Source organism: Haematobia irritans, chromosome 5 (assembly GCF_050003625.1).
Source record: "Haematobia irritans isolate KBUSLIRL chromosome 5, ASM5000362v1, whole genome shotgun sequence".
Lineage (NCBI taxonomy): Eukaryota > Metazoa > Arthropoda > Insecta > Diptera > Muscidae > Haematobia > Haematobia irritans.
Window position 1 is genome coordinate 89,483,320 of NC_134401.1, and position 13,943 is coordinate 89,497,262.

The 13,943-nt window shown below is 35.8% G+C and overlaps 1 protein-coding gene across 1 annotated transcript in view; it reads left to right on the forward strand.

Moving 5' to 3' along the window:
- Positions 1-13,943, forward strand: part of LOC142238121 (uncharacterized) — a 464,847-nt gene extending 450,904 nt beyond the window's left edge. The window contains exons 6-10 of the mRNA XM_075309671.1: positions 7,167-7,329; positions 7,454-7,722; positions 7,835-8,038; positions 8,123-8,373; positions 12,820-13,943. Coding sequence (XP_075165786.1) covers positions 7,167-7,329; positions 7,454-7,722; positions 7,835-8,038; positions 8,123-8,373; positions 12,820-12,829 — 897 coding nt within the window. The 3' untranslated portion in view covers positions 12,830-13,943. The remainder of the gene's footprint in view (positions 1-7,166; positions 7,330-7,453; positions 7,723-7,834; positions 8,039-8,122; positions 8,374-12,819) is intronic.

Consider the following 13,943-nt stretch of genomic DNA (forward strand, 5'->3'; position numbering starts at 1 on the left):
AAATTGTTAATTTAATATTTTTTAAAGCTCAATTAAGTCTTTAATTGGAAAAATTTTCGTGAAATTTGACTCTATCAAGTTCCTTAATCTAATTTGTCCATAAAAGCTGGAATAATAATTGTAAAATTAAATATCATTTGGACGTTAATTGCCTGTTTCAGTATAAGGCTAACATGTAAAATAAATTTTTTTCTGTGTACTAAATTAGTGGGTTGTTAGAGTATATGTTCTATGCGTCTATTTTGAAACAATTAAGTGTACCCAATCAGGGCCTTTCAAATGTATAAAGGGTGAGTTTTTAAGAACTATAGGAAAATTGTTCAAAAAACACATACATTTTAGAAAAACGAATGAAATGTTTATTTTAATCGATAGTGCTGTTCAAAACATTTGCAACCACATTTCCTGTTGAAAATAAACCGTAATTATAACGAAAATAAAAAAAATATTAAAACCAAAATGTTAATGCAAGGTTGTTGCTTACTATGCCAATTTTAAAGATTCAAGGAAATAACGGAACTAACGATAAAAATTTTTTGATAATTTATAATTTTTTTAAAAAATGAGAGTTTTCATCTGTTCAAAACATTTGCAAAACATAATATTAGGGGTCACATATATTTAAAAATAATTAAAGTTTTTGTAACTTTTATCGATAAATGTTAGAAGTTAATACTATAGTCATGCCGCTTGATTACTTTTGAGCAACTTTTGGCCATTGGTAAGGATTAAATGGTCAATGATATCCTATGGTTCAGATTCAAATAGGTTTCGTAAGTCTTTTGTAAAAATTTCGTACCAATTTTTCGTTTTACAGCTATCCAAAGCTTGTTTTATGACGTTTACTCCAGCCGACTGAACAGTCAAGTGAAGCACCCGCAATTTTTCATCGAAAATCCATTGTTTTACCACGTTATACACACAAAAAAATTTCACGAAAATTTTTCCAATTAAAATTTTAATTGAATTTTAAAAAATATTCAATTAAATATTTTATTGATTCAACAATTTTTTTAATTGAAACAAAAATCAATCACAAAAATAATAGTATCAATTAATTTTTTATTTGTATCAATTAACTTTTTAATTGACCTTCAATTAATTTTTTAATTGATAATTTTTAATTGATGAATCAGAAAAATATTTTTTTGTGTGTACGTGTAGACGGAATTTGCCGGAATGCTTACGGCAATATTACATGGGACAAAATGTTTTTGTAGACTTCCGGCAATATTACATGGGACAAAATGTTTTTGTAGACTTCCGACTGCATAATACCCTCGACTCTATAAATCGGGCCAACACCCAGAAGGAGAAAAATGCTCAGGGTGGGCTCCTGAATCGATATAGCCATGTCCGTCTGTGCGTGAACACATTTTTGTAATCAAAGTCTAGATCGTAGTTTTAGTCCAATCGACTTCAAATTTGGCACAAGTATGTGTTTTGGCTCAGAATAGAACCCTATTGATTATGGAAGAAATCGGTTCAGATTTAGATATAGCTCCCATATATATATTTCGCCCGATATGGACTTATATGGCCCCAGAAGCCAGAGTTTTACCCTAATTTGCTTAAAATTTTGCACAAGAAGAACAAATAGTACTAAAGTCAAGTGTGCCAAATTTTATTGAAATCGGTTCAGATTTAGATATAGCTCCCATATATATCTTTCGCCCGATATGGACTAATACGATCCCAGAAGCCAGAGTTTTGCCCCAATTTGGTTGAAACTTTGCACTAGGAGTACAATTAGTAGTGTAGTCAAGTGTGCTACATTTTATTGAAATCGGTTCAGATTTAGATATAGCTCCCATATATATCGTTCGCCCGATTTACACTCATATGACCACAGTGGCCAATCTTTTACTCCGATTTAATTGAAATTTTGCACAGGGAGTAGAATTAGCATTGTAGCTATGCGTGCCAAATTTGGTTGAAATCGGTTCAGATTTAGATATATCTCCCAATTAATGAATTGTGGATTGAAACGAGCTCGATGTCTCCCATATATAGCTTTCGCCCGATATACACTCATATGACCACAGAGGCCAATTTTTAACTCCGATTTAGTTGAAATTTTGCATAGGGGGTAGATTTAGCATTGTAGCTATGCGTGCCAAATTTGGTTGAAATCGATTCAGATTTAGATATAGCTCCCATATATATCTTTCGCCCGATATGGACTAATATGGTCCTAGAAGCCAGAGTTTTGGCCCAATTTGTTTGAAATTTTGCACTAGGAGTACAATTAGCAATGCAGTGAAGTGTGCAAAATTTGACTGAAATCGGTTCTGATTTAGATATAGCTCCCATATATATCTTTCGCCCGATATGGACTAATATGGTTCTAATAGCCAGAGTTTTGGCCCAATTTGGTTGAAATTTTGCACAGGGAGTAGATTTAGCATTGTAGCTACGCGTGCCAAATTTGATTGAAATCGGTTCAGATTTGTATATAGCTCCCATATATAGCTTTCGCCCGATTTACACTCATATGACCATAGAGGCCAATTTTTTAGTTGAAATTTTGCACCGGGAGTAGAATTAGCATAGTAGCTATGCGTGCCAAATTTGGTTGAAATCGGTTTAGATTTAGATATAGCTCCCACATATATGTTTTTCTGATTTCGACAAAAATGGTCAAAATACCAACATTTTCCTTGTTAAATCGCCACTGCTTAGTCGAAAAGTTGTAAAAATGACTCTAATTTTCCTAAACTTCTAATACATATATATCGAGCGATAAATCATAAATAAACTTTTGCGAAGTTTCCTTAAAATTGCGTCAGATTTAAATGTTTCCCATATTTTTTACTAACATTGTGTTCCACCCTAGTGCATTATCCGCCTTAAATTTTGAGTCTATAGATTTTGTAGAAGTCTATCAAATTCTGTCCAGATCGAGTGATATTTAAATGTATGTATTTGGGACAAACCTTTATATATAGCCCCCAACACATTTGACGGATGTGATATAGTATCGAAAATTTAGATCGGCCCGCCCGACTTTAGACTTTCCTTACTTGTTTTTGACTAACATTATGTTCCACCCTAGTGCATTAGCCGACTTAAATTTTGAGTCTATAAATTTTGTAGAAGTCTATCAAATTCTGTCCAGATCGAGTGATATTTAAATGTATGTATTTGGGACAAACCTTTATATATAGCCCCCAACACATTTGACGGATGTGATATGGTATCGAAAATTTAGATCTACAAAGTGGTGCAGGGTATAATATAGTCGGCCCCGCCGGACTTTAGATTTTCCTTACTTGTTTTCTTCGAAATCGGTGATTTTTGGCATTCTTGTATAATGGCACTCCGACTTCTAATTAGAGGTGTGCACGTGAGTAATAGTTTACTCACGCTCACGCACACTCACGACAGCAAAATCATACTCACGCACACTCACGCACGATATTTTTTGGTAGGACTCACGCTCACGCACACTCACGAAAAGAAAATTTGTATTCACGCACACTCACGCACGAAAACGTCGTGACTGACAAAAAATACCGTGACTCACGAAAAATACCGTGAATCACGAAAAATATCGTGACTCACGAATAATTTTATGATTAATTTACCTTACCGAAGTGTCTGAAAACATGAGCATTATTAAATCGAGAGTGTTATTAAACTCTTAACATCTCAGGTGTCACTAGAATTGTAATTGATTTTAACTCTTAAGCGTTTTATGGTGGTGAGCAGGAATATTGTCGTGAGTGTAATTCATTACTCACGCACACTCACGAAGATATTATTTTCGTGACTCACGCTCACGCACGACATTTTGGTTTGTTAATCACGCTCACGCACACTCACGCTGTTGTCATGAGCGTGACTCACGACTCACGCACGAATCACGAAAATTTTCGTGAGTCACGACAATTTCGTGTCACGTGCACACCTCTACTTCTAATGCTCTACCTCGTTACCGTTATGGTAGATATACCCACTTGAATTTAATGTTTGACTTCTTTATATTTCTTCTTCTTCTTTATATTATTCTTTATATGATATTTGTTTGAGTTGTTGCATAGTTCTTTTAATTATATGATTTTCTTTTGGCGTAGCTTAGGCTTTCTTCTACTCCAGAGTATAGTTTTGGGGTATCCACTATTTATAACTCGAGACGCAGTTTGTTTTTGCATATTGTACTCTTCCGAAATTCATTTTTTGTGATACCCTAACTTTAAAATCATCGATATTTTGCTTTTTATTATGATGATTATGCTTCTTGCCGACAATTTTATCGAATTATTCAAAAAATAGGGCATTAAGGCTTATGGCGATCAGTTTATGACCAAATTGAGCAATGAACTTAACGATATTCATACAATGCCATTTTTGTACATTTAATCCATCTTCTTATAGGTCCTTATAACTATTTCAGGTAAAAATTTTTGTATTTTGCCCTTAAGGTGGGTATTAAGTTCGAGTTTAGCCGCTAAAATCGTCATTTTTTCACTAAAGTGAAAACTAAATCAGTAAAAAAGGCATAAAATTATACATTTTTGTTTAAGATTTCATTATAACTTGATGGGGAATAGCCCAAAGCAAATTTTCACACAGTTTGTATTCCTTAAAATGGATTATTAAAGAAAAGTAATCGTGAAAAAATGACGATTTTAGCGGCTAAAGGAAAGTACTATGTTCGCTTTTCACGTTGAAATTTTCGTGGTTACTTTATTAAAACAGTTCAATATAAAGCAGACAAATTAACTCAATTGATGCGTAGTTTCTTGTTCCTCTAGATTTCGGCAAGACTTTACAGGAATAAGTTTGTTTTCATTTATAATTTTGATTATTTAAGGAAAAGTAATCGCGAAAATAAAGTGGTTTTCAACTCGAAAACCGAACATAGTACCTACCCTAAACTCGAACTTAATACCCACCTTTAAAGAAGAAAATATTACAGGGTGCTAGGTAGTTGCAAATGTTTTGCATAATCATACGATTTTTTACCTTTTATGAAATATCAATTTTTAATAAGACCCAATCATTTTCCCAATTAGAATTTGGAAATTCCACTCCATAACGATTATTTTTTAAGTGGAAGCGAAACAATAAAGTTATTATTATGGGAGATATACCTTGATTAAGTTCATGGTAGGGTTATGTTAGTTGCAAATGTTTTGAACAGCACTGTACGTTCCAAACTCAGAAAAAAGAGAACACACCATGAAAGAAAATGTAGGATTATATTAGAAAAGTTTTACTAAAAAATGTTAGTAATTGCAACATGATACAAATAAGTTAATATTTTTTTTTGTCAATTTGAAGAAAGTTTATTAAAAATAATGTTTTTTGTTGTTTAATAAAATTTCGCCGAATCTTATGTTCCCTCCGCCATGATCTACTAACGACTGTCATTCACAATCGAATTACTTGGGTTGTGGTAATACTTACCCATGGCAAGGTATTTTAAATTTTTTTAACATCGTTTTCTAAATTGTCAGGGCCAGAATTGAAATATGGAGTTCGCTTTATATGGGGGCTATATATAATTATGAACCGATATGCGGGTTATATATACCTATAGACCGATATGGACCAAATTTGGCATGATTGTTAGCGGCCAAATACTAGCACAATGTACCAAATTTCAACCGAATCGGATGAATTTTGCTCGGTTGGGGATCGGTTTATATGGGTGCTATATATAATTATGGACCGATATGGATAAAATCTTGTATGGTTGTTATATACTAACACCACGTACCAAATTTCAACCGAATCGGACAAATTTTGCTCCTCCAAGAGGCTCCGGAGGTCAAATCTGGGGATAGGTTTATATAAAGGCTATATATAATTATGGACCGATATGGACCAATTTGCCATGCGTCAATCCGTGCGTTGATGGAAGGGTTAATTTTTCCTGTTTGCGGCAGACTAGTAGAGCTTTTGATTTCAAAGAGAAATTTCAACTCTTCAATCATCGGACGCATTGTACGCATTGAACGCATGGTATGTAATTCTACCTTTAGAGACCATATACTATTTTGCTCCTGCAAATCTGGAGATCGGTTTATATGGGGGCTATACGAAAAGTGGTCCGATATTGCCCATTTGCTATACCATCCGACCTACATCAATAACAACTACTTGTAATAAGTTTCAAGTCGATAGCTTATTTCGTTCGGAAGTTAGCGTGATTCGCATAAGCTTTGAAGAAGTACGGTGCAATGATGCCTGCAGCCCATAAAGCGCACCAAACTGTGACTTTTTCTGGATGCTTGGTAACTTTTGCAATATTTATGGCTGATCTTAACTCCAATATCGTCAATATTGCTTATTTAACCATTGAGCCAAAAACAAGCTTCGTCGCTGAACACAATGCTTCGATAAGAAGCGCGCGATGAACAGAATTAACAGAATACGCATTTTGATAATACAATTCAATAATTTGAAAGCGTTGTCTATTTGTAAGACGATTCATCGTTTAACTATAGACTAAACCTAAAACATTTGATAGTGAAACGAAGCACGAAATGTGCGTGATCTGTTTAAGCCAAAGCGATAATAGCTAAAAAATCACCCTTTCTATGCACAGAAATGTTTGATCCAATTAATTTTTCATACAAATTTCTTCAATCACGGAAATGATGGGAAAAGTGGGGAAATCCAATCCCTCTGGCCGTATAGCCCAGACATTTCTCCTTCTGATTACCACGTAGTGCGATCGATGACGCACGACCTGGCTGGTCAGCATTTTCGAGCACATTATAAAACGCAGAGGGGGTAAACCAACCAATCCATGCCGTCTCAAGGAGGCCACCTTCTGAAATATCTAAACCCATCCGGATCGACTTCAGAGGAATAAACAATCACCTAATGGGAGGCACAAGTGGTGAGGGAAAGGCTGCATTGAAACACGGATGCTAATGTTTATACAATTATACTAAATTTAGCAAATTTCGCTATAAACGCATCCACAGTAGAGGTAGCTTGCTTCTTCGAACTGGATGTAGACGCTTGTTCTGTTTTACCGCTCTGAAACATGCCTTGTGCCCTTCTCAATGTTGGGACCTCGAACAACTTTTGATTTTTGAATTTATTTTATTGCATTTACATACATACATAATTATATGAACTTCCTTCTTGCTAGTTTTATAAATGAAAAACATTTCAATGTTTGTATGTATTTTCATCTCTATTTTCAGTGCATGAAAGCCTATGTGGAATTTGAAATATCAGAGGGAGCCTATGAGATCTCATGTCCTGACGCTCAATGTCCGGAACAGGGTGCTATGACATTGCCGGAAATAGCAATGTTAACAACAACCAATCTAATGAAAAAACATCATAGATATCGTTTAAATCGAGGTAAGGATCCCATTTATTGCGATTGAATTATTTTCCAACTGATTGCATTTGATGCCAACATCAAAACTCATGAAATTTCTCTCTTTGGTATTTTTCTCCATTGTCATATTTTTCTGGTCAATAGAAATCGAATTGGATAAAACACGTACCTGGTGTCCTCGTGCTGGTTGTGAAACTGTCTGTTTAATAGGTTCAACAATATCCTCCGCCCCAGCGGATGTGGCTCCCTCCACTTCATCGTCCGCAGCTGCTGCCTCAACAAATGCATCGACACTGAGTCCCAGTAGTATTGGGGGCGTAGGTGATGTTGCTACCAGTTCCAATACGCCAATGTTGTGTGCGGTTCAGTGTCCTTCGTGTAAGGATGAATTTTGTTCAGCATGTAAGAAAACGGTAAGTAAATAAAGGATTAAATCAACATTGGGGCAGAATGGATGTTGGGCCCTTAAATAAATACGAAATTTTGTTTGGGTCATTTATTATTTTGTCTTTGTTTGTTGTCTAGTGGCATCCGAATATTACATGTGAGGAGCATAGTCGTCGTTTGGCCGCAGATGGCCAGGATGATATTGGTATACCATTCGATAATGACCTCATTAAGTGTTGTCCCATGTGTGCTGTACCGATTGAGAAGGATGAAGGTTGTGCCCAAATGATGTGCAAACGTTGCAAACATGTCTTTTGTTGGTATTGTCTGGCTAGTTTGGATGTAAGTGGTGATAAGATTAATGTTTTAATTTGGTAGATATGCACATTTTCACAATTGACTTTTTATTATTTTTCCCTCATAAAGGATGACTTTCTCCTACGCCATTATGATAAGGGACCGTGTAAGAATAAACTTGGACATTCCCGTGCCTCGGTGGTATGGCATCGAGCTCAAGTGATAGGCATTTTCGCCGGTTTTGGTATATTGCTATTGGTTGCTTCACCATTACTTTTGCTGGCAGCACCCTGTATTATTTGCTGCAAATGTCGTAGTTGCAGTGGCTCCAAAATCGATGAAGGAGATGTTGATATGGATGAAGCTACAGCATTACAAAGGTAAGTAATCACATGTGTTTCAAAAAATATTTTGGTCATGTGTGTACTAAATACCTTGTAACATTATAGAGATATTGAGACAAAGCTAATCAACAAATAAAAGTAACGGAAAAATTCATGCATTCAAGTCTCCCTACAATGACTTTTTGCAGAATAACGGAACATCCAGTTTCGATAATGGTTGGCAAATAAAGTTACTGTTTGCACTTTAATCGGTGTTTTCGTCAAAAATAACAATTAAAAAAAGATGTATACATATATAAATAGCAAAATTAAACCAATTTCGATGGACACTAACAATTAATTAACCTGCAAAACCGATATATGAAATATCAGAAATCATTGAATGACATCGCTCGTCGGTTGTAACTTATGTGCAATCCGGTCGACAGTGCTCGTGTCAAACATATCCCAGATATTGGCCAAACTAATACTAATAAGTTAAGTTCGAGGACATAATCGATACTGCATTATGTTAATGGGATCGATAACACATTAATTGATATTTTAGTTAGAGGTGTGCACGTGAGTAATATTTCATTCACGTTCACGCACACTCACGACCGAAAAATCTTACTCACGCACGGTATTGTTTTGTAGGACTCACGCACACTCACGAAAAGAAAATTTGTACTCACGCACGAAATGTAGTGATTCACGAAAAATACCGTGACTCACGAATAATTTTATGACTAATTTACCTTCGGGACGTGCATGAAAACATGAGCATGATTAAAATCGAGAGCGTTTTTAAACTCTTAACATCCCAGGTGTAACTAAAATTGTAAATGAATTCATCTCGTAAGCGTTTTATGTCCGTGGGCGTGATTTTTTTCGTGAGCGTGTTTTTCCGAAATTCGTAACTCACGCACACTCACGAAGAAATTATTTTCGTGACTCACGCTCACGCACGACTTTTTCGTTTGTTAATCACGCACACTCATGCCGCTGCTATCAGCGTGACTCACGCGTGAGTCACGAAATTTCTCGTGATTCACGACAATTTCGTGTAATCTGCACACCTCTAATTTTAGTTACCTCCGACAGATCTTAGCGACACTGTAAGACTCTTTACAAACACAGACATTCCGTCCACATAAACTTTCAGGTTCAGAATAACTGGGCCAGAACCGAACCCAATAAGATTCCGAAATAAGGCGCTCGCCAAAATTGGGAAGAAAGAAAAGACTCCACCTAGAGCTATTTAGCCCAAACTGCCCAGGGGCAGAGGACATTGATAAACATGTTGAGACACTAACGGCGGCAATAGTAAGGGCCTTTGAAGAGAGTTGTCCACTCCGAGAAAGGAAATCTGTCCACGAAAACTCCTGGATGTTAGGGAAGAACCGGACCCAATATTCGGAAGAAAGATAAGAATCCACCTGGAGCGATTTAGCCCAAACTGCCCAGGGACAGAGGACGTTGACAAAATTGTTGAAGTGGGTTAGACACTCTGAAAGGAAATCTGTCCACGAAAACCCCTGGATGTCTGGGGAGATTCGCAACATTGGGAAAGAGGTCCGAAGACTTTACAATAGGAACCGTCGTAAAAACGGACGAGGTATATTGGAATGCTTATCACAACAGGTTCAAAGAATGCAATAGAATTACAAGGACAGCGAAAGGCAATTACTGGAAATTTGTCTGCGACCAATTAGACAGCTTTACCAAAACTTCGAGAAAGAAGAAATTCTTTTTAAAAACCCAATGGTTGATGATATGGGGGATGGAATGTAATCAATTGAGGATAGGATAAGACTCTTCATAAATACTCAACATATTAAGGGAGCATACCAGCCTTGCATACACAAGGTCGTGGGTTCAATTCCTGCTTCGACCGAACACCAAAAAGTTTTTCAGCAGTGGGTTATCCCAACTCAGTAATGCTGGTCACATTTTGTGGAACACCGTTCGGACTCGGCTATAAAAAGGAGGTCCGTTGTCATTAAGCTTAACATGGAATCGGGCAGCACTCAGTGATAAGAGAGAAGTTCACCAATGTGATATCACAATGGACTGCATAGTCTAAGTGAGCCTGATACATCGGAATGCCACCTAAACTTAACCTAACCTAAGGGAGCTTTCAACAACATTAGCACCGACACTCTTATCAAATCCTTAGACCAGTTTCGGGTGACCCAATGTTAAACCATAGAACCCTAAACCCGGCTTGTGTGGCGACTCATATGAAACAAGAGTTCTTTTTATTGTATTTTATTTTTAAATTGTATTCAAGAAAAAAAATTTACATGAAAATTGACTGTAACGGCCAATGTAGCGCGGGGAACTCCACACGAATGTATACTATCGCCACTACAGTGGGAAACAACTATACATTGCCTACTAAGGGTTTTAGCTAAAGGTGAGTATTAAGTTCGAGTTTAGCCGCTAAAATCGCCATTTTTCCACGAGTACTTTTCTCAAATAATCCACTAAAAAGAATATAAACTTTGGGAAATGTTACTTTGGGATATTCCCCATCAAGTTTTAATAAAATTTTCATCAAAGAGGTACAATTTCATACTGTATTTACTGATTTAATTTCGGTTTTAGCGGCTAAACACGAACTTAATACTCACCTTAAGGAGGTGATGAACCCGCAGACGATGCTAAAATACTTCAGCAAGGAAAGGATCCTAACACATTCTGCGGGAGGGTAGAAGAGTCCTAAGGATGGCATATGACTGGGAAAAGCCCTAGGGCCGGAATGTCAACCAGTAGAAGACAGAATTATGCCTATTCACTAGAAGGACTAAAATTGTCCAATAAATCGAACCGAGTATTTTGGGCAAGACGATACCAGGGTCTGATAAAATAAAGTACTTAGGAGTAAACAACGACAGGAAACTGAATTGGAAGAGCCACATTAAAGCGAGGAAGAGCTCTACATAGGGCCCGAATCACTGGATATATGTGAGCCTAATAAGTCCAATCCTGACGTATGCGTCGATTGTCTGGTGGACATCAATTGAGAAGAAGTGCAACATAGAAATTTTGCAACGGGTCCAACGGACATATTGTGTTAGTGAGGGCCGCAACAATCCATGAGGTGGCCATAGATCCTGAGAGAATGGAACCCCAGAACACACCGTGGTGCAATGGTTAGCATGCCCGCCTTGCATACACAAGGTTGTGGGTTAGATTCCTGCTTCGACCGAACACCAAAAAGTTTTTCAGCGGTGGATATCCCAACTCAGAAATGCTGTGACATTTCTGAGGGTTTCAAAACTTCTCTAAGTGGTTTCACTGCAATGTGGAACGCCGTTCGGACTCGGCTATAAAAAGGAGGTCCCTTGTCATTGAGCTTAACATGGAATCGGGCAGCACTCAGTGATAAGAGAGAAGTTCACCAATGTGGTATCACAATGGACTGAATAGTCTAAGTGAGCCTGATACATCGGGCTGCCACCTAACCTAACCTAACCTAACCCCAGAACACATACCAGAGTAAAATCACTGCTACACCAATAGATCGAAAGGACGGCACTTGGTGTGGGGGACCCAGACACCGAGATCTTATTCCGATTGCCGGACCACAGCACAATCCTACAGGCAGAAGTGTGTGCCATAATAGAACGTGTTAATTAGCTACGAGGCCACAAAACGTGAACATTTTCACAGATTGCCGAAGGACAATAATAGACATTATGGTTCGGGTCCCGGGAAGTCCGAAATAAGAGAAAATGAACTGGCAATAAGAAATAGGACACATATGAAAGTCAACTTAGAAAACACAAGCTATTAAATTCTATGCTAACCAAGTTGAATGAATGGCCACGGGAAATACGTAAAGAGATGTGGACCCATGCAACAGTCGGACGGACCTTGAAAATACTATGGGTTGACCCAGACAAGAGAAAGTCTAAAGAACTACCCAAGGAGAGTAGGACGAAAGTCAGGAGGACCGTGACAATATTGACCAAGCACCTAGAATTGAGAACATGATGGATGATGAGACCTTGGAACACTACCTTTGTCACTAGGCAATGAGTCCCTTTACTAGGCAATGAGTTAACCATATCGGTGAAGAGGTGATGCGGCACCTGGCCCAGCTTGAAATTGGAATTCATTAAGGACACAGAGTTCCTGAAATAAAAGAAGAGTACGATTGAAAAAAGAAGCTAGAGCGCATACTGGCTTATGTATGTCAGCCAACATGAGATAGGGAAACCTGGGTACTCTTTTCAACCTAACCTAGACAAAAACCTATTTTTGTTTCTTAAAAATCTCTTAGGTAACATTTTAAAATCTAAAAATGTTACAAATTGTTACAAAAGTTACAAAATATATTAACAGCGGACATTGATTGTTTTTTCCTGTTATATTTTTCACGAGTGTGACTTGAATTTTAATTAATTGGTTTAAGCTTACTTATTTGCATTTAGAAAGATAAATGATCAATTTATAAATAATTGTAATAATTCAATTCTTTTTGTCTCGTTCCAGCCTCAACTAAAATTTACGACTGCAATTATAATTTTTATGTTTTATAGTATTAGAGAATAATTTTTAAGTTTATCTTAACTTTGAGAATTAAACTCTTATTTTCCAAACAGAAAAAAATAAAACAAAATGTAAACAATACCCCCAAAAAGAGACAAAAACATATAAACAGAACAATACAATTGGTTTTTATGTTATAAATATAGCTAAACTAACGAAATATAAAACAAATCAAATCCAATAAAATGGAACAAAAACAATATATAATACTTACCAATACTTAAGAAAATTTAGATATTAATCATATTACAATGTTACAATGCTGTATAGCCCTGAATGAATGTATGTATGTATATGTATGTGATGAATATCACTCATATACACGCCAACAATATATGCTCTTTTTTTTAGAATAGTAACAATATTCAAGTTGTTAAACAAAAAAAAACGAGGAAACTTTACTTAAATAAAATCACTAACATAATCATGTAAATTCATTTAAATAATTATTATTGCCTTTTTTCTTGTTTACTTTTACTTAGTTTCCAATCATATATTATTAATTAATTATTTAAATTATCGTATATAAGTGCACGTATAATGTTAACTAAAAAATTGTGATATTTACAGTGATTCGGTTTTGAATAATGGAAATTATTTAAATCGATAGCTTTACACAAATTAAAACATTAAAAATACAAAAAAAAAACTAAAAAATACAGAACAGCAGAAGAAAAAATTGTTTTATTATTATTATTATTGCTTTTTGACTTGTGAAATTGTATGAATTATATTGTAATTAACGAAAAATCCCCATTTTATTAATACTATTATCTATTAGTAATATATCATGTACCTACCAGCATACATACAAAGATATGTATGTATTAATGCAAATTGTAATTACATAAATATACTATTTAATATATATAGTCACCCCACCCCCTTCCCATAAATAGTTATTAAAAAACATTTTGTTGAGTTTAATTAGTCCTAAAAGTTGTAAAATATATGCATTCAAATTCAAAGCTTTCTTTTTACATATTAATAACTAGTTGCATAAACGCTAATAAGAAATGTATTAAAAAATATATATATAATAAACAAATAAAAGCAAAACTATTGAA